Source organism: Vigna umbellata, chromosome 4 (assembly GCF_029865625.1).
Source record: "Vigna umbellata cultivar VRB3 chromosome 4, Vumbellata_1.0, whole genome shotgun sequence".
Lineage (NCBI taxonomy): Eukaryota > Viridiplantae > Streptophyta > Magnoliopsida > Fabales > Fabaceae > Vigna > Vigna umbellata.
Genome location: NC_142168.1, coordinates 3,552,166 through 3,573,333, shown reverse-complemented (window position 1 = coordinate 3,573,333; position 21,168 = coordinate 3,552,166). Strand labels below are relative to the sequence as shown.

The window sequence follows — 21,168 nt, the reverse complement described above, 5'->3', positions numbered from 1 at the left end:
AATTCAGCATTATACTTTAAAATATGTTGGTTATTGATTGCATCAACAATGTTATGGTTATTGAAGTAATATAAAATCTTTGTTTTGTAATTATTCTTTCAATAAATTTGTAAAACAAAATATAACTTTCAATCCTTAAATCAGAATGTACGAAAATAATTTTTTTAATATTAAAAATATGTAAATATATTGGAATTTGATTTAAAACTATTTTAACTTCATTTTAATCATCACTTTTTTTATTTTAAAAGTTCACATTTTAGACCAAAAGGCTGAATACAGCCACAAATCCTTTTCCTATGATCTTCTATTTTCTTTTCTTTTACCAATATTAAAATGAATCTTTCCTTTTCCTAAGATCTTCTATTTTCTTTTCTTTTACCAATATTAAAATGAATCTTTTCATGTAGGCCGAAACTGTTCAGTGCAGCTAATATTTTTTTTTAATAGGTTCGGAAGTTCCTGTATTTATGCGTTCATTTTAATTGAATCTTTTAATTTTAGAAATGATCAATTGAATCCCTAATTTAACATAATTAAATAATAATACCTTTTCTTTTAAAATACAATGAAAAATTAACAGGAGACATGCTCACGTATCAGTTTATTTGCAGGTGGCAGAGTCTGACCTGAATACATCGACCTCTGTGAAGGATATAGGAAGGATGTATGAAGGGTGAGGATGACGGGTGAGTTACCGCCCTTTCTATATCACTCACTCTTGCTTCTGTATCTGATTTTCTCCGACAACCAAATCTATGGCTTCCGATTCTTCTTCGAATTTCAACAACGGTTCGTGCCGCTCCTCTCTCTGTCTCTTCTTTCGGTTTTCATTTTCCGAATTTTCTGATTTGTTAATTTATTCAAACCTCCTTTCTGATAGGTCCTTCTTCCCCCGACGACTCCCTTTCCAGCCCCATCAGCAACACCTTCTCTTCTCCGGGAAGTAGGCGCCGCCGCCGCCGCTCCTCCACTCCCTCCGCATTCGCCACTCCGTCGGAGCGCTGATCTCGATTCGCCTCCTCCGAAGCCACCCCAACCGCGCCGCGCTCCCGCTAAGGCGTCGGCGGAGGTGGGCGCGTTCCCGTCACACCTACGTCCACAACATATGACGCGGCGGCCTCGTCTGACGGCGGCGATGGCTACGACATGGACGACGCCAGGCCCACCTTTGTGTGGGGCACTAACATAAGGGTGGAAGACGTGAACGATGCTATTCACAGGTTTTTGAGGGACTTTAGGGAAGTGTCTTCGTCGCAGGGCGAGGATGGCAGGTTGAACTTGCACACCGAAGGGAAGTATGAGAAATTAGGGATGACGGGTTTAACCGCCTATGCCCTCTACATCAACCTCCTCAACCGCCACGCCTTCTCCTTCTCGTCCAGGAATGGATATATGAAGGATGTACTGAAAGAACAAACCTTGTCCCAGGAAGCTTCAGGATCAAACAATTTGGCAAATTTTGAAGGCGAGAAGTGACCATCCTATTTTTAAACCTATTTTTATTGTGGGAATTTCAATTTCTTTTTTTGTGTGCTCTGTCTCAGTATATTAAAAAGAAAGAAAATGGTCAGTGTTTCCGTGCTAAAAGAAAAAAGAAAGAGAAATTGAAAGATAAGCCCGGGATTGCGGTGACAAATCCATTTTGCACACCTCATTGGAAGAAATACCGAACATCTACGCATGCCCTTATAATAGTATGCTGAAGTGATGTGATACCTCTGTGTTGTGTGTTCTGTGTTTAAGACAAAAGTGTTTTTTTTTTGTTTTTTCTATTGGTTTACATCTTGAGATGGATTCATCCATCACCTTCGATTGTGTTGTGCTGTGTGTTGTGTATGTGACTCTTGATTCTGTCCACCACAGTCCAAAGAAAAAGTAGCTTTCAACCCTGTACTGGAATGGTGTATATTTTATTCTGGTTTTAAATCTTGTACACAAAATTAATGTAGTTTAATTGTCATTAAAAAATGTTTAAATTTTTTAACGGTTTGTACATGTGTACATTTACTTTTCGTATCTCCACGTCCAAGAACTAGATCTCTTCAGCAGCCAACAGACACAGAATTTACAAGACCGGTTTTTGCTCCTTATCTTAAGCTTCTGTAAAAGTTTTATCTCGCCTTCACACAACATTGCCACCTACCATTTGCTGTAGTTTTTTTGGTTTTTCAAATCTTGGGGTTGTTGAAAGTTCTGAACTTTCTTGATTCAATTGCAAGTATGGTCTTGAATGCATACTTCTAAGAAAAGGGTACCTTTCAACTTTTTGAACGCTTCTTCTTCGTCATGTATGTATCTATGTACTTGATGAGCATGTGCTGCCTCGTGTCATTGGATGTGTGAATTTTCTTAACTCATTTCACAGAGGTCATGCATTATTCTGGCTCCTACTACTGCTTCTCTCTGCATCCAAGACCTGGTGTCGGTTTAGACTTAGAATTCCTGATTCCGGATTGTTGAAGTAAGTAAACTTATTACCAGTGTTTGGTTAATGGGAGATTTATTATTCAGTATTCTCTTGAGATTTATTAGTGTTTGGTTTTTCTTCCTTAATTTGAATTTTCCTGAAGAAATTATGGTTATTGTATTCTGCTTATATTAAAGAAAATTTTAATTTTATTACAGCTGTAATATATGTATGTGTGTGTATGTATATGTATGTATGCGTGCGTGATTTATTTATTTACTGATAGTTATTATGTTTTTTCAGTGTTTAATTGTCTTTTTCTGCTGTGAATCTGACAAGTTTTAAGGACATGGACAAGTTTTAAGGACATGTTTGGATGTGTACCAGGTAGATTGGTATTCAATTGCTAAATGTTCAGTGTAATGTTTCTGCTCTTGGCTTTCTGGAGTTTTCGTGGAATTCTATCACACATTCCAGATTCTTGTTTAAATAGGTTTATTGTTCCGTAGATCTGAATCATACCAGTGAGAAGAAATTTTGAGTGAAATTGGGTGTTGGGATTTTGGATTTAACTGACGAGGAGGCTAATTCACGTGTTTGTTACGGTATAGGTGTGAGGTGGAGACCCCTTCAATCCTCTGGCATTTGCATGTTCCGAATTTGAGAAGCTTAATAGGATTTTGCTGAAGAAATTTAGGATCTGCAGTAATTTGAATGGGGCATTCTGCAGCCGTATGGGACTATAGAGCAGCAACTGAAATTACAAAGGACTGGAATGGAATTGATCAAGTTCTGCTTCGGACCCTAAGGGGTTCTTCGGCACGGGTGAGAAATTGTTCATTGCAAAACTGGTGTCGGTTTTAACATTTGGTAAAGTTATGATTTTAAAATTTACTATGACATCCAATGCGAATTCTTGATGTGGATAACTTGGTCTGTAAAGATATTTGTAGTTTGAGTAATTTAATTACTACGATTACTTAGATTAACTGTTTTTTCTCGAAATTAGGTAAGCTTACATGGGGCGCAGGTCACTTCATGGCGGAATGAGCACGGGGAAGAACTTCTATTCACAAGCAGCAAGGTATGTCTTTCAATTTTGATTGAAAATCAATTTGTACATTTTAAATTATATGAATTTTGTTAGTTGTCAGCGCTGATAAGGAAAACATGTCAATATTTCATAATCTTGCTTTCTGAAAATTTTCATTTTGGGATAATCTGCATTATATTGCAACTGGCATGTGAAGGGCATTGGCCGAAATAATCAATAAATTTAAGAAGAGTTTGGATTTTGATGAATCATAGTATTCTATGCTGTCCATCAATCACATCGATGCAAGAGAAAAACAGGGAAGAATGGTACATTGTAGTGCTTTTGTCCTTTGGAACCACTGGGGTTGAATACTGGTATAATGAAAAATGGGTCTGAGTTAATGCTGCTACTACATCCAGCAATGTAGCAGCATCTAGTTGTAGAAATAGTGCTGTTCAGTAGGAGTGTCAGGTTTTATGTTGTTATGATCTTAGGCTAGAAATAGTGCTTTATAGAGGCCTATGTTTTTTGTGAGAATGGCTTTCAAGTGTTACCAGGTCATTAGTCAGTTGGTTCCTTCTGTTCTGCTATGGATGCTCCTTCTTTAAGCATTAGATTTGTTGAGTTGGTGCCGAGTTTATTCTCTCCATGGATTTGATGATATGTTCCACGGCATGGATAATTTAGCTTTGGTGTTCCAATTTGCTTATATTGGATGGTTACGGCTATGATCTGCCTCTCATGACAGAGATAAAACGAGTGATTAGTGGACAATGTGATCATGCATCTTTTTTTGGCATTTTCCATTTTACAGTGATACGTGCATAATTCAATAACCTTCACATAAATTTTGTATACTATCACTGTTTTTATTTCATGGTTAGTTGGCTGAATTATGCTATAAATGGCTTTTAAAGTAATCTAGAAGTCAATATTTTTATTATAAATGATGTTTACAATTGAATGACATTGTCAAGAATTCTGATGTTGACTGTGATGTAATTGAATTCATGTCTGTATTCAATAAAGTGGGTCAAAAGTGGTGCGTCAAAAAGCAATAGCACTTCTCCTGCTTTGTACAAATGGGACCGATGGGCTGTGCATTAAAAGGTTGAAGTTGCTGAGATTCGAGACATTGCGGTTGGTTATTCAAACTATGAATCGGTATTTACTTTTTTCCAACTGAGCTTCATATGTTCATCTGCACTTATAATTATCTTAATTTTTTCATCATTTACCAGTGGTTTCTTTTAAGAGGTAAAATTTTTGTGTTCAATTATATTCTCGTTATATCACTCTCCAGTCATAATTCTCATAACTTCAAACTTATTTTTATAAATAGTTAGTATTATAATATATTTTTTAATGAAGTCTGGTATTAGTTGAAAACAAACTTGTAACATCCCAACATATAGTAATTACCATAATCAGAATTAATTACATTAATCATATAAAACAGTGCAGTCTTACAAATCTGAACTAGCGTCTAATTGCCGAACGGCATAAACATAAAGAAATAACGAACGCTTATACAAGCAAGAGTTCAGGGACGAACGGTCTTACAAAACTATAACCGAACGTTCAAAATAACATAAATAAAACTAACTACAAACACTCGCGAGCGCTCTAAGGCTCTGCTTTAACTTCTACCTCCACCAGGTTAGCGTCTTCCAAAATTTCTTCTTCTAGCACTTCTTCAAGTGACGCACCTCCATCTGCTCACATCCACACGGATGATCATTGCAATGACAGGACGAACGTACATATACAAGGCGACAACACAAGGAAACGAAAGGGTAAGCTTATATAGTTTAAATCATACATCAACATATACAATAAACATATCATTCCACGCAAGCACTCATGTAACATTATATGACTATATATATATATATATATATATATATATATATAATTATGACGACCGTCCGGACTGTATGATCTGTGTAGCTACAAGCGTCCTCGCACCCAAGTGGTGTAGTAGCCGGGATATACCTAATCAGCTGCCACTCGAGGTTAGTCCGTTCTTACGTCGCCCATGTTAACTTATGGACTAAGGACCTCCTGCCATTCCCACACATGAACTACTCCTCTCTACTTGAGAATGAGTGTCACGGAATATCAGGATGGACCAAGCCTGGCTTAGCTTATCCACAGTCATACTTTACCAAATTTAATATTCAAAATATATATAAGAGACGTTCCTCCATGGAACGCTCGTTCAAATCCCATACTCATAGAATCACTCAATATAGTGTTCGCATGGTAAGATCTTATAATTTATCATCATTCTCATGTTTAACTTTAAGAGCATAAAAGGACGAACGTTCAGTCCTTTGAAGAATTAGGACGAACGTCTAAAATAAGTACTGGATGGACGAACGTGACTCTCTGTTGGGTCAGTTAAATGAAACGACTCAATTTGAAGGAGTACTGATACTTAGAAAATTTCATAATAAAGATCTTGAACCAGATTTAATATAGGAAGGATGGTTAATACTACTTAGAAATTTTCTTTGAAGGAATTTGCACATGGAAGACCGATACTAGTATTAGAACGAACGTAAGAATGTGAATATTCAAATACTTGAACGAACGCTATTTACGTTCGGCAGGGAATAATATCGAACGTTCGGTTTAAGACCGAACTCTTTATTAAAGCGGACGCTCGGTATATGACCGAGCACAAATCATGACGAACGCTTGGCAAAATGCCGAGCGCTCTTTAGGACGAACGCTCAATATGGAACCGAGCACTATTAAGGACGAACGTTCGACATAAGGCCGAACGTTCTTATTTCAGCATTGTTTAAGTTAAGGCATACGACACTCTATGTTGAGCCGAACGCTCAACATAGTAACTCAATAAAAACGCTCGCTCTCACACCGAATTCTTCCCAAATGAAAGAATTCAATTCTAAGTCTTTTGCAGGGAAACCGAACGGTATAAGACCGTACAGTGACGAGCGTCATTTATCAAAGGGAAGATTTAAAGTTTCAGATTTTTCAACCTTAACAAAATTTTCCAGATTTCAAATTTATAAACTTTATAACTTTCATTCCAGATTTAATTCACCTTAAATATCATCATCATATAGATCTCAACATTTTAATCATTCCAACCATACAATAACCATACTCAAGTCATACGTAATCAAATCAACATGCCTTTCAATCAAAATCAATAACATATATAATACATACAAGCAGTGCTCGTTCATGACAGCTCAATCAAACCAGAATCATATCAGATATCAGTGAACATCCATAACAGCTCATACTTCATACAGTTCGTACATGCAACTCAGATCGTACAACATACAGTATAAATTAAACATATAAGCTTCCCTTACCCGGATTGGAAATCAAGCTTGTCCTAGATGTGAATGTGACTTCGTCCCACTACGTTGTTCTTAGGTTCTCGACACTTCCAGAACACAATCTAACCACGGAATACAGATCACTTAGAATGAATACATGCTTGCATGCAACTAAAAACCCTATTTTTCCAGAACCCTAACGACGAGCTACGGAAAGGGGACTTACCAGTTCCAGTTCTTGAAGCTGTTCGGTCCAAAAGGAAGCTCACAGCTGGGCGAACGTTCCTACGGTGCTGTAAGTTGATCGGAGAAGAAGGTAAGGAGTTATCGTAGAGAGAAGGTGAACTGGTTCTAGAGAGAAGTTGGAGAAAAATGAAAGGTTTGGTTCTGAGGAAGAAGAAGAGTGCGTGCAGGTGAGAGAGAGTTTTTCGAAACTCAGTTTTGTTAATTTCCACGCCCAAACGAACGAGCGTCTCCTCTGCTGACACCTGCACTCTCACTTCTGACTTCCGAAACTTCTACGCGACAAGTGGCGCTCTTGCATGCAGCGTTTAGTGCGTTTTTAATGCACTGAACGTGTGGCGCGTTGCATTTATGGAAGTAGTCAGGTGACTCAGTAGTGAAATAATGACAGATTTGACAGTAATCATGGTTTTAAATTTCCGAGACTTCACATTCCACCTATCTACAAAAATTTTCGACCTCGAAAATTAAAGACTCACCCGGAAATAGATTAGGGTATAAGTCCTTCATGGCACTCTCCACTTCCCACGTTGAATCACCAGTCTTAGCGTCCCACACCATCTTCACCAAACGAACTTCCTTGCCTTTATAGTACTTGGTGCGGCTATCTTCTATACGGACTGGATGCAGCTCCAACGTTCGGTCTGGACGAAGCTGGACGTCCTCCAATTCCAGTACATGTGATGGATTCGCTATATACTTCCGAAGTTGAGAAACGTGGAAAACTGGGTGAAGGTTTGATAGTTGAGGCGGCAATGCAAGCTCGTACGCTACTGGTCCGATCTTCCTCAGAATCTGGTATGGTCCAATGAATTTGGGAGACAGCTTCTTTGGACGAACGGCTCGGCCTACACCAGTGATTGGGTTGAGTCGAAGGAACACATGATCTCCAGCAGCGAACTCCAACGGTCTTCTCCTCTTATCAGCATAAGATTTCTGCCTGCTCAAAGACGTCTTCAACCTCTCCTGAATTTGCTTGACTTTCTCGGTCGTTTGCTGGATAAGCTCGGGTCCAGTTAGCACGTTCTCTCCTTCCTTGAACCAACAAAGTGGCGTTCGACATTTTCTCCCATAAAGTGCTTCAAACGGTGCCATTCCAATACTCGCTTGGAAACTGTTGTTATACGTGAACTCCACCAGTGGCAAGACTTCATCCCATGCGCCCAAGTGATCTAGGACGCACGTCCTCAGCAAGTCTTCTAACGTCTGGATAGTTCTTTCAGACTGGCCGTCCGTTTGAGGATGATACGCTGAACTCATTTGTAGTCTGCTCCCTAACTCACCTTGTAGAGATTGCCAAAACCGAGATGTGAATCTCGTGTCTCGGTCAGAAACTATGCTTGAAGGCACTCCATGCAGACGAACGATCTCCTTAATATACAACTTAGCCAGATTCGTCATCGACATCTTCAAGTTCACGGCCAGGAAGTGGGCGCTCTTCGTTAGTCTGTCCACAATCACCCAAATCGAGTCATGATTTCTGACCGTACGTGGTAGATGGGTCACGAAATCCATGGATATGCTATCCCACTTCCATTCGGGAATTTCCAATTGCTGCAGTAGGCCGCCAGGTCTTTGGTGTTCCGCCTTCGCTCGTTGACAGGTTAGACAAGATGCCACAAAACGAGCGACATCGCTCTTCATTCCAGGCCACCAAAATGATTTCCGGAGATCTTGATACATCTTAGTCATGCCAGGGTGCATGCTAAGACGGCTGTGATGACCTTCCTCCAGAATAATTCTTTTCAGCTCGCCATCATCTGGAACGCACGTCCTACCCAGATAACGCAACATGCCATCCGTTCCCGTATTGAACTCCTTAGCTTGATCCGAACCGAGCGCGCTCAAAATCTTCACCAGCTCTTCATCCTCACGTTGCTTCACTCTAATCCGATCAAACACATCGCTAGATATTCTAAGGTTACAGCACTTGATGCTGCTCGGTTCTAACTCAAACTGTAACCTTAGATCTCTGAAACTCTCTACTAAGCTCAACTCGCGCACCATCATGGACGACACATGCACCACCTTTCTGCTTAGAGCGTCCGCTACCACGTTAGCTTTCCCAGGGTGATACAGCAGCTCAAAATCATAATCTTTCAGAAATTCTAGCCAACGCCTCTGCCTCATGTTCAACTCCTTCTGATCAAATAAATATTTGAGGCTCTTGTGATCACTGAAGACTTGGAACGTGGATCCGTACAAGAAATGTCTCCAAATCTTCAGCGCAAAAACGACCGCTGCCAACTCCAGGTCGTGCGTTGGGTAATTCCTTTCGTGAATCCTCAACTGACGAGACGCATAAGCCACCGCTCGCTTCTCTTGCATCAAAACACAACCCAAACCTTGGTGAGAGGCGTCGCAATATACTTCGAAAGGTTTAGACGCGTCTGGAATAACTAACACTGGAGCGCTCGTCAATTTCAATTTCAACTCCTGGAAACTGGCCTCACAACAATCGGTCCAGGCGAACGGCTGGTCTTTACGAGTCAACTGAGTTAGCGGCGCCACTATCTTAGCAAAACCCTCAATGAAACGTCTGTAGTAGCCCGCCAATCCAACAAAACTACGCACCTCAGTGACCGAACGCGGACTCTCCCATTCCAGTACCGCTCGCACTTTCGCTGGATCTACCGAGATGCCTCCAGCCGACACCACATGACCCAAAAACTGAATCTCCTTCATCCAGAATTCACACTTAGACAACTTGGCATATAGCTCCTTCTCCCGTAACACTCCAAGTACAAGTCTAAGATGTTCTTCATGCTCGTCTTCGTTCTTGGAATAGATGAGAATATCATCTATGAAGACGACCACAAACTTATCCAAATAAGGCCTGAATATGCGGTTCATATATTCCATGAACACGGCTGGAGCGTTCGTTACTCCAAAAGGCATCACCACATATTCATAATGCCCATAGCGAGACCTGAAGGCTGTCTTCTGGATGTCGTCCTCCTTCACCCTGATTTGATGATATCCGGATCTCAAATCTATCTTTGAGAACACTGCAGCCCCATGCAACTGATCCAGCAGGTCATCTATCCTTGGCAATGGGTATTTGTTCTTGATGGTCAGCTTATTCAATTGCCGATAGTCTATACATAACCGAGAGCTGCCATCCTTCTTCCTTACTAACAGCACGGGCGCTCCCCAGGGTGATACGCTCGGCCTAATGAATTTCTTCTCTATCAACTCTTCAATTTGCTCCTTGAGTTCAGCTAACTCAGCAGGCGACATTCGATATGGCTGAACCGAGATAGGAGCCGCTGTCGTCACCAAATCAATGGTAAACTCCACTTCACGACGAGGGGGAAGTCCAGGTATCTCTTCCGGGAAAACGTCCGCAAACTCTTTCACAACCGATCGTCCATTGCTGTCACTAGTGGACGATCGTCCTAAATTCGCATTCCCAACTTCTCCATCTTCATGCGTCATAATGAGAAAACAGCTGGCGCCTTCCATAATGTCTTCTTTCAGTTGGCCGAGCGTCACTGAAAGAACTTCTTCTTCTTCACCAGGGAAGATTAATTCCTTCGCTCCACAATCAATAAGAATGCGATTGGTAGCCAACCAATCCATTCCTAAAATCACCTCCAAACCTTGAAGAGGTAAGCAGATGAGGCTAACCTTGAACTTACGCCCTTCCACTTCTATGGGACACTTGACGCACATAGTGGACGTCCTAACCTCACCCGCTGCTGGTGTAGACACCACCAGATCAAACTGCATCTCGCTCACTTCTAATCCCAGCTTTTCAACACACGCCTTCGAGATGAAGGAGTGCGTTGCCCCCGAATCATACAAAGCACAACACGGTCTACCAAACAGCATGCATTCACCAATTATAAGGTTACCTGAGCTCGCTGCCTCAGCGCTCGTTATAACATACACTCGCCCACTCGCTTGGGCTCGTCCTCCTCTTGGCTGATTCCTCCCAGCATTCGGCGGCCTCATCACTGCACGCCCACTCATATTGCACTCATGATCCAAGTGCCCATTCCTTCCGCAATGGTTGCAGTGCTTTCCTCCCACCAACTGAGGACAAGAAGACCTATAATGCGGTCCTCCGCACCGGAAACAAACCACACTTCCCTGTCCAGACTGTCCGACAGGGATTACTGCTTGAGATCCGCTCGTCTGAGAAGGCTGGTTTGGACGAGCGTATGGAGGTCTCCTCTGAACAGTTCCTCCTCTGGACACGATCGATCCCCTACTCACCTGTTGCTGCCTCTTCAACCGTTCCGCCTCTGCCATATTCTTCTCCAGAACCTTGGCTCGCTCAACCATAGCAGGAAACGACCGGATACATAAACTTGAGATCAATACTTTCAGGTCACTTCTCAGCCCATTCTCAAATTTCCTGCACTGCCACTCCTCATTGGTGGCCATCGTATTGAACCTCAGAAGATGTTTAAAGGTGTTGGTATACTCCGACACTGACTTTGCCCCTTGTGACAGTTGAAGAAACTCAACTTCCTTAGCGTAACGAACGCTATCTGGGAAGTACTCCTCATAAAATTTGCCTCTGAAAACCGCCCAGGTGATGGGATTCTGAGCGTCCGTTAAGATGGCTTTCATACTCGTCCACCAGTGGCTAGCTTCACCAGTCAACAAGTACTCTGTAAAAGCCAAGCGGCTTTCATCTGGACACCTCTTAGCATCGTAAATACGCTCCATGTCTCTCAGCCACTGGTCCGCCTCATCAGGAAGGCATTTCCCACTGAATTTAGCCGGATGATGTTGGAGGAAACTCTCCAAACTCCATTCAGCTGCAGGCGGGGCAGCGTTGGAAGAAGACGCTCCCGGGGTGTGTCTTGTAGCAGCTAAGATCTCCATCAATTGTCTTTGCGTCGTCTCAGAATTGGCACGAGAGGCCTCCAAACTCTGCATAGCGGCCTGGTTTTGCTGCATCAGAGTGGCGTTCTGTTCCATTAAAGTGGTGTTTTGTTGATGCAGTCGTTCCACCACTGTTTCCAACAACCTGGTGTTGTTGGACGTATCAGGCTCGCTCGGTTGAGGAGGAGGAGGAAGTCTAGGTGCCATTAGTTCTCTAGATCAGAGAAAAACGAGCGTTAGTAATGTTCAAGAGTTAAAACAATAACTCATTCACATAATAAGCACACAGCAAAAACGTAGTGCACTCATAGCCTACAGTGTTCCTTAAAAGGACAAAACTGCTCTGATACCACTAATGTAACATCCCAACATATAGTAATTACCATAATCAGAATTAATTACATTAATCATATAAAACAATGCAGTCTTACAAATCTGAACTAGCGTCTAATTGCCGAACGGCATAAACATAAAGAAATAACGAACGCTTATACAAGCAAGAGTTCAGGGACGAACGGTCTTACAAAACTATAACCGAACGTTCAAAATAACATAAATAAAACTAACTACAAACACTCGCGAGCGCTCTAAGGCTCTGCTTTAACTTCTACCTCCACCAGGTTAGCGTCTTCCAAAATTTCTTCTTCTAGCACTTCTTCAAGTGACGCACCTCCATCTGCTCACATCCACACGGATGATCATTGCAATGACAGGACGAACGTACATATACAAGGCGACAACACAAGGAAACGAAAGGGTAAGCTTATATAGTTTAAATCATACATCAACATATACAATAAACATATCATTCCACGCAAGCACTCATGTAACATTATATGACTATATATATATATATAATTATGACGACCGTCCGGACTGTATGATCTGTGTAGCTACAAGCGTCCTCGCACCCAAGTGGTGTAGTAGCCGGGATATACCTAATCAGCTGCCACTCGAGGTTAGTCCGTTCTTACGTCGCCCATGTTAACTTATGGACTAAGGACCTCCTGCCATTCCCACACATGAACTACTCCTCTCTACTTGAGAATGAGTGTCACGGAATATCAGGATGGACCAAGCCTGGCTTAGCTTATCCACAGTCATACTTTACCAAATTTAATATTCAAAATATATATAAGAGACGTTCCTCCATGGAACGCTCGTTCAAATCCCATACTCATAGAATCACTCAATATAGTGTTCGCATGGTAAGATCTTATAATTTATCATCATTCTCATGTTTAACTTTAAGAGCATAAAAGGACGAACGTTCAGTCCTTTGAAGAATTAGGACGAACGTCTAAAATAAGTACTGGATGGACGAACGTGACTCTCTGTTGGGTCAGTTAAATGAAACGACTCAATTTGAAGGAGTACTGATACTTAGAAAATTTCATAATAAAGATCTTGAACCAGATTTAATATAGGAAGGATGGTTAATACTACTTAGAAATTTTCTTTGAAGGAATTTGCACATGGAAGACCGATACTAGTATTAGAACGAACGTAAGAATGTGAATATTCAAATACTTGAACGAACGCTATTTACGTTCGGCAGGGAATAATATCGAACGTTCGGTTTAAGACCGAACTCTTTATTAAAGCGGACGCTCGGTATATGACCGAGCACAAATCATGACGAACGCTTGGCAAAATGCCGAGCGCTCTTTAGGACGAACGCTCAATATGGAACCGAGCACTATTAAGGACGAACGTTCGACATAAGGCCGAACGTTCTTATTTCAGCATTGTTTAAGTTAAGGCATACGACACTCTATGTTGAGCCGAACGCTCAACATAGTAACTCAATAAAAACGCTCGCTCTCACACCGAATTCTTCCCAAATGAAAGAATTCAATTCTAAGTCTTTTGCAGGGAAACCGAACGGTATAAGACCGTACAGTGACGAGCGTCATTTATCAAAGGGAAGATTTAAAGTTTCAGATTTTTCAACCTTAACAAAATTTTCCAGATTTCAAATTTATAAACTTTATAACTTTCATTCCAGATTTAATTCACCTTAAATATCATCATCATATAGATCTCAACATTTTAATCATTCCAACCATACAATAACCATACTCAAGTCATACGTAATCAAATCAACATGCCTTTCAATCAAAATCAATAACATATATAATACATACAAGCAGTGCTCGTTCATGACAGCTCAATCAAACCAGAATCATATCAGATATCAGTGAACATCCATAACAGCTCATACTTCATACAGTTCGTACATGCAACTCAGATCGTACAACATACAGTATAAATTAAACATATAAGCTTCCCTTACCCGGATTGGAAATCAAGCTTGTCCTAGATGTGAATGTGACTTCGTCCCACTACGTTGTTCTTAGGTTCTCGACACTTCCAGAACACAATCTAACCACGGAATACAGATCACTTAGAATGAATACATGCTTGCATGCAACTAAAAACCCTATTTTTCCAGAACCCTAACGACGAGCTACGGAAAGGGGACTTACCAGTTCCAGTTCTTGAAGCTGTTCGGTCCAAAAGGAAGCTCACAGCTGGGCGAACGTTCCTACGGTGCTGTAAGTTGATCGGAGAAGAAGGTAAGGAGTTATCGTAGAGAGAAGGTGAACTGGTTCTAGAGAGAAGTTGGAGAAAAATGAAAGGTTTGGTTCTGAGGAAGAAGAAGAGTGCGTGCAGGTGAGAGAGAGTTTTTCGAAACTCAGTTTTGTTAATTTCCACGCCCAAACGAACGAGCGTCTCCTCTGCTGACACCTGCACTCTCACTTCTGACTTCCGAAACTTCTACGCGACAAGTGGCGCTCTTGCATGCAGCGTTTAGTGCGTTTTTAATGCACTGAACGTGTGGCGCGTTGCATTTATGGAAGTAGTCAGGTGACTCAGCAGTGAAATAATGACAGATTTGACAGTAATCATGGTTTTAAATTTCCGAGACTTCACAAAACTCAACCACCAAAATACTTTCTGTAACGCCCCAAAGTATAAAACATCTCACACACCAAATATTTCATTAATAATATAAACATCGTACATTGTTACAATCATCCATTTATGAGTAAAATGGTTCACACTGAAAATACATTATATTTTTACACAAATAAAAACACTCTTAATTTTTTTTTTCTTCTTAAAATTATCTTCATTTTTCTGCTGCTTCCTCCTTCACTTGAATTGGTTCAAATGTCGTTCCCTCATCTGCTCCCGTATAACAAAAACATTATACGATCATCGCAAAAATAAGATTTTTCCGGCACAAACAAACAAGTAAGGGTGAGCTACCATGCACAATTCAAAGAAAAGCATGACACTATTAATATACATAATACATTCACCATAAATTCTTGTAAGATGCAATTATTATACTAGACTCTATTATCCGGATATAATGTTGATGGAAGTCTCGGGTGGTCATGCACTTGTGGTGACATCTACAACACAGTTATGGCCAAAAATATAATATATCACATCACCCACAAGGTTAGTCCATTAACGTCTATGAACATAGACTAGGACCTCCTACTACTCTCACCACATAATACATCCTTCTCTAATTGAGATTGGAAAATTATTAGAGTTTTAGGATCACCACCAACAACAGGACCCTCAACATCAACATATACACTAATACCATGCCAATTTAGAGTCTCCCCGAGACTCATACTATATTTCAAATGCATAATTTCATATCAATCATCACAATAAACATTCATAATAAAATTCATACAAGATAATTATAAACAATTAACAATAATAAAATATTACTGTAAATGGTCATATAAGAATACAATATTTGACAATCATAAAAATAATCCTAATATAAAAATTCATGGGGAAACAAGAAGTTGAATCTGGCAGAGCCGGTTAGACAACTTCTAATCCATCCAAAAATACAATATAATTAAATAACAAGAACAATAACATGTATGGGGAAATAAGAAGTTGAATCTGGCAGAGCCGGTTAGACAACTTCTAATCCTTCCAAAAATGCAATAAAATAAATAAGTAAAGCAATAAATAGTTTGGGGAAACAAGAAGTTGAATCTGGCAGAGCCGGTTAGACAACTTCTAATCCTTCCAAAATGCAATAAAATAAATAAGTAAAGAAATAAAACGTTTGGGGAAACAAGAAGTTGAATCTGGCAGAGCCGGTTAGACAACTTCTAATCCTTCCAAAATACGATAAAAATAAACAAGGAAAGCAATAAAATGTTTGGGGAAACAAGAAATTGAATCTGGCAGAGCCGGTTAGACAATTTCTAATCCTTCCAAAATACAAAAATAAACAACTAATAACATACAAATGGCATAACATAATCAATATCACGTTTTACAACTATCACACTTGGATATCAACACAAAAGCATACTCTCATTTAAATTCAAAATCATACAGAAACAAAATACTCCATATTCAAGATTTAAGATCAGACAAAAGCAAAATATAGCATATTCAAGACTCAAGATAATACAAAAGGAGATACTCAAGGTTAGCTCCCCTTACCTCTATTCCAGACTTAGTTTCCTCTTCTCAAACCGTTCTCCGGAAACTTCCAGAATTTCCCCTCTTCAACTAGAATTTCCTCCAACTCTCTTCTCTCACAATTTCTCTAGAATTTTGGTGCAAATCTTCAGCCTCCCCCCCTTGGCTATTTATAGCCAAAAATTTTTTTTACTATTCATTTTTACTATTCATTTTTACTATTCACTTTTACTATTCATTTTTACTATTCAAATATTATTTTTTATTCACCATTCTTATCTCTGAATGATTAATTCTACGTGGAGTGTTCTCTTCCACAATTTATTTTAATATTTTTTTTAACTATTCACTATTCACTATTTACTATTTACTATTTACTATTGACTATTCACTTTTCTTAAAAAAAATCCTAAATAAGTTATCAAAAATTTGAAACTCTCCCTCTAGAATTACTATAATTTTATATCCAAAAATTTACATTTTTCTATCCATTAAAATTATTATTACTAATAAAATGCTAAAATTTACTATTATAAATATTTTTTCATGGGTCTTACAAATTAAGCTACCAAAATTTCTTATTAATCTTTCCACATTTTATAAACTTATATATTTTCCATTCACAAAGAAATTTATTACTACTAGTAATAAAATTATTATTATTAAAGTAAATATTTTTCATGGGTCTTACATTCTCCCCAACAACAAAAATTTTCGTCCTCGAAAATTCGACATAAAAATAAGGTTATGATTATTTCACCTTATCTTCTAGTTTCCTTGTAAATTCATTTACTCTTCTTTCCCAAACTACTTTGACTAAGTTGATGATCTTTCCTCTAAGTCATTTTGTTCGATGGTTTTCTATACTTATGGGTTGCCCTTGTAATGAGACATCTTCTTTGTTTGTAGTCGCATCTATTTCTAAAATGTGAGAAAGATCTAACACACTCTTTCTTAGTTAAGTAGCATTAAAACTAAATGAATGTTGACTAATGTGCTTAAGAGAAATTTCCTCGTGCGAAGAGCTTCTCCCATGGTTGAACTTACTAACAAGAAGATATTACTCTAACGGTTTTCTCCTAAAATCAACATACGACTTCTCCCTACTGAGATCCCTAAGTCATAATTGACTTAATAATAGACCTAAAATCTCCTCCTTTTACAAAAACTTTTTAATTTAAAATCTCATCACCTAAATACACATTAACTCTCATACCAGATTTATGTAACCTAACCACTTATGCCAAATCATCACTTATAGCTCAAAACTTTCAATTTACCAACTTCCAACTTTGTACTCTAACCTATAATTTCAATATAAATTTAGTATATTGAAACTTTGTACTCTAACCTATAATTCCAACTTTGTACTCTAACCTAAAATTTTATTTTATTTTTTTTTTTTTTTTTGAATGAAGGATGACCGGTACTGTGACAACAGTTTCGGTGGCAATGACCGGAACTGTAGCTACAGTGGAAAATTTTGGCCATAAAAGGGCCAGTCCTCCGCGTCGAGCGACATTTCTGACTGCCCACACTCTCTCTCTGTCCCTCTCTTTCTCTCTCATTTCTCTCCTCTAAGCATCTGGAATTTGCGCGGAGCCTCTGCCTCAGTGTGTCTTCGGAGTGTCTGAGATCTGCGCCGAGCTTCTGTAAGCCCTGCTACTCCGGGTAAGTCCTCAGAACCTTGGATCTCCCTTTCCTTCTTTCTTTTTTTTTTTTTTCGTCATGTTGTTTCTTTCCTTACTCCCCTTCAAGTTTCTCGTTCCTTCTTTCCTTTCTTTCCTCCCTTTGCCGCTTTATTTGCTTTTCTGTATTCTTCTCCTATAAATTTTTTTTTTTCATTTTTCTAAACTTAAAACACTTAAAACACAACTGTCTTAAAACTTAAGGGGTATATAGGCTGGAAACCAGACGTTAATCTCCCTTCAATTGAAGGTATGGCAGAGACAATCGGGTAGAACAACGCCACGTACCCCACTTAAAACTAAATAAACACAGAAACTTAATTTACATGAACAACATGGACAAGGACAACTGGACATAGATCCGTTTAGGACCCTTTTGCAAGGACCGTGAAACAGATCTGAGACTAGACACTGAAACATCAAAGACTAACGGGATAAAATAAACCTAAAAGGAAACAAAAACAAATAAAGAAAACACTGAATTAAGAGTCTAATATATATATATATTTTTTTGTTATGCTTTTTGTTTTGTTTTTGTTCTTTTTATTTTTTTTTATTTTTTTATTTTTATTTTTTTATTATTCTTTATTTTTTTTTTAATACTTCGAGAGGAAGGAGGAGTAATAAAAATGGAAATAGAGAGATCCACCTGTCAGCGGTGGCGTCCTACTGATGATCAGATTAAGATGATGACCAACATATACAATTATGGGGTCACACACCCAAGCAGAGCCCAAATCTTTGAGATCGCGTCTCGACTAAGGACTTTCGGAGAAGCCAGCGAATATAACGTGCAATGCTGGTTCAACAACCATGGCAATCGGGTCAGGCACATGCAAGCGGAGATAGACCCCACTGGCACTATATTTTCTTTGCTGCCGCGATACATGTATGGTAAGAACTCTGATCATATCTCTATTTTTATTGAATCTTTCTCTTCCTCTTCTATTATTAACATACAAATTTTTTTTTTGTTGAAAGAATATGACTGGGTAGTTATGAGGGCACCGAGGCTGCTGGATTTGTTCCCCATTCCGATCATCATCGACGACGAAATAAATGAACGACAAATCCCTCCACTTATGCCTCCTGCATTCCGTACCAGAGCTCCCTCGACGGAGCTTACCTTAAGATCGCTCCCCCAATAACCACTTTCCATATTAAAGTTTTATATTTTTATGGACTGTACTCTTAACGGTCACTTGTGGCCGACACTTGAACATTATATTTTTATTTATGTACTGTGATCTTTATCTGCTTTGTTTTATATTCTAGTTAATGATTTTTTTTTATTTATATATATATTTTTTTTTCATAATGAAATTAATATTATCTTATGTTTTTCCTTGATTCATTTAATCTAAACATCTTCTTATTATCTTTATATGTGTCTTAGCCGATTTAATTTGCAATGGTAGTTATTACTTAATTCACTTAACTGGTATCTACACTTAAAATTTTAAGACCTATTCTAATATAATTTAGTACACTATCCAGAATTACTTAAGTTTTATAACTCGCAATCCTATACCCTAAAATTATAAATTACACAAGTAAATGACAAATAATAGTTGAGAATGCATCAAACATGTTTATAAATTTGAAGTTCACTCAAAACAACCACGAATTGCTATACCATAAAATAATAACAAGCAGTATATGTTCATCATATGAATTATGAAATCATGAGCAGCCGTATACTAGACATAATATATGTAAATTTCACATAAACTAATAATCAAAGATAATATCATGTGAAAACCAGTAGCAACAGATTGACTTCATTTACTTAATTAATTTATAATTCATTTTAATAAATAGTTAAACATATACGCATCATAATTCCCTAGTAATTAATTTTAATTTTCTCATTCGGTACACATACTAAAAACTAGATGAGTTCACTCCCCAAACCTTTGCCAAGCTAAGTATATTACATGTTTCACGGTTGGGTTGGGTGCGGGTTATTTCTCTGTTCACACAGAGAATTATTGTTATTACGTTTTATAATGAGTTCGTATGATAATTTCACTCCTCACACCACTGATATACAGAACATGGTTGATTCCTTGTGACACTAATGCTTTTCCAAAGCTCTTTTTATTCTAGTCTTTGAACTCAACTCTTCTTGTGCAACGTAAGATATCTCATCTCCTCATTTTGTTCTCGAAACTTCTTAAAACATTACTTCTAAACACTAACATCTTCACTCATCCTTTGAAACCTAAACTATGGTATTATATCTCCCTATTTTCGAAGGTTTTAACTAATTGTAATATCTTTCCTCAAACCTTCAGAATTTAAGAAAGGAAAATCATCTCTTGTAAGAGTCATGAGTGTGCACCCTCATCACTCCTATTAAGACGTTTTTCTGTTCTCAAAACCTTTAGTTAAATGCAATACTCTACTATCTAGACTTGGAGGAAATGGTGGATTATACTATTTAGACTCGGTTCTTCAAAGAGAAGACACGGAAGACCCACAACACAGAGGTCATCCTAAGGACGAACTGCTCTGATACCACTAATGTAACGCCCCAAAGTATAAAACATCTCACACACCAAATATTTCATTAATAATATAAACATCGTACATTGTTACAATCATCCATTTATGAGTAAAATGGTTCACACTGAAAATACATTATATTTTTACACAAATAAAAACACTCTTAATTTTTTTTTTCTTCTTAAAATTATCTTCATTTTTCTGCTGCTTCCTCCTTCACTTGAATTGGTTCAGATGTCGTTCCCTCATCTGCTCCCGTATAACAAAAACATTATACGATCATCGCAAAAATAAGATTTTTCCGGCACAAACAAACAAGTAAGGGTGAGCTACCATGCACAATTCAAAGAAAAGCATGACACTATTAATATACATAATACATTCACCATAAATTCTTGTAAGATGCAATTATTATACTAGACTCTATTATCCGGATATAATGTTGATGGAAGTCTCGGGTGGTCATGCACTTGTGGTGACATCTACAACACAGTTATGGCCAAAAATATAATATATCACATCACCCACAAGGTTAGTCCATTAACGTCTATGAACATAGACTAGGACCTCCTACTACTCTCACCACATAATACATCCTTCTCTAATTGAGATTGGAAAATTATTAGAGTTTTAGAATCACCACCAACA

General features: G+C 38.5%; 1 protein-coding gene across 7 annotated transcripts; it reads left to right on the top strand.

Moving 5' to 3' along the window:
* Positions 1-283: 283 nt before the first annotated feature.
* LOC148199025 (putative glucose-6-phosphate 1-epimerase) lies at positions 284-19,272 on the top strand. Of its 7 annotated transcripts, XM_088114182.1 has the most exons (8): positions 286-792; positions 884-2,464; positions 2,714-2,797; positions 3,022-3,235; positions 3,420-3,494; positions 4,476-4,610; positions 17,743-18,906; positions 18,994-19,272. In XM_088114182.1, the coding sequence occupies exons 4-6, from the start codon at positions 3,125-3,127 to the stop codon at positions 4,551-4,553; spliced, it is 264 nt and encodes an 87-aa protein (XP_087970308.1). In that variant the 5' UTR covers positions 286-792; positions 884-2,464; positions 2,714-2,797; positions 3,022-3,124; the 3' UTR covers positions 4,554-4,610; positions 17,743-18,906; positions 18,994-19,272. The 7 variants fall into 7 exon arrangements, with proteins under 7 accessions (XP_087970303.1, XP_087970308.1, XP_087970310.1 ...); XM_088114177.1 differs by lacking the exon at positions 2,714-2,797 and having other exon boundaries at positions 284-792; positions 2,798-3,235; XM_088114184.1 differs by lacking the exon at positions 2,714-2,797 and having other exon boundaries at positions 884-1,468.
* The last annotated feature ends 1,896 nt before the right edge of the window (positions 19,273-21,168 follow it).

Coding starts and splice junctions, on each gene's coding strand:
- LOC148199025 (XM_088114177.1), top strand. CDS start 3,430: ATGGGGCGCAGGTCACTTCATGGCGGAATGAGCACGGGGAAGAACTTC. Junction 3,495..4,475: donor TTCTATTCACAAGCAGCAAG/GTATGTCTTTCA, acceptor TATTCAATAAAG/TGGGTCAAAAGTGGTGCGTC. Junction 4,611..17,742: donor GTTATTCAAACTATGAATCG/GTATTTACTTTT, acceptor TTTTGAATGAAG/GATGACCGGTACTGTGACAA.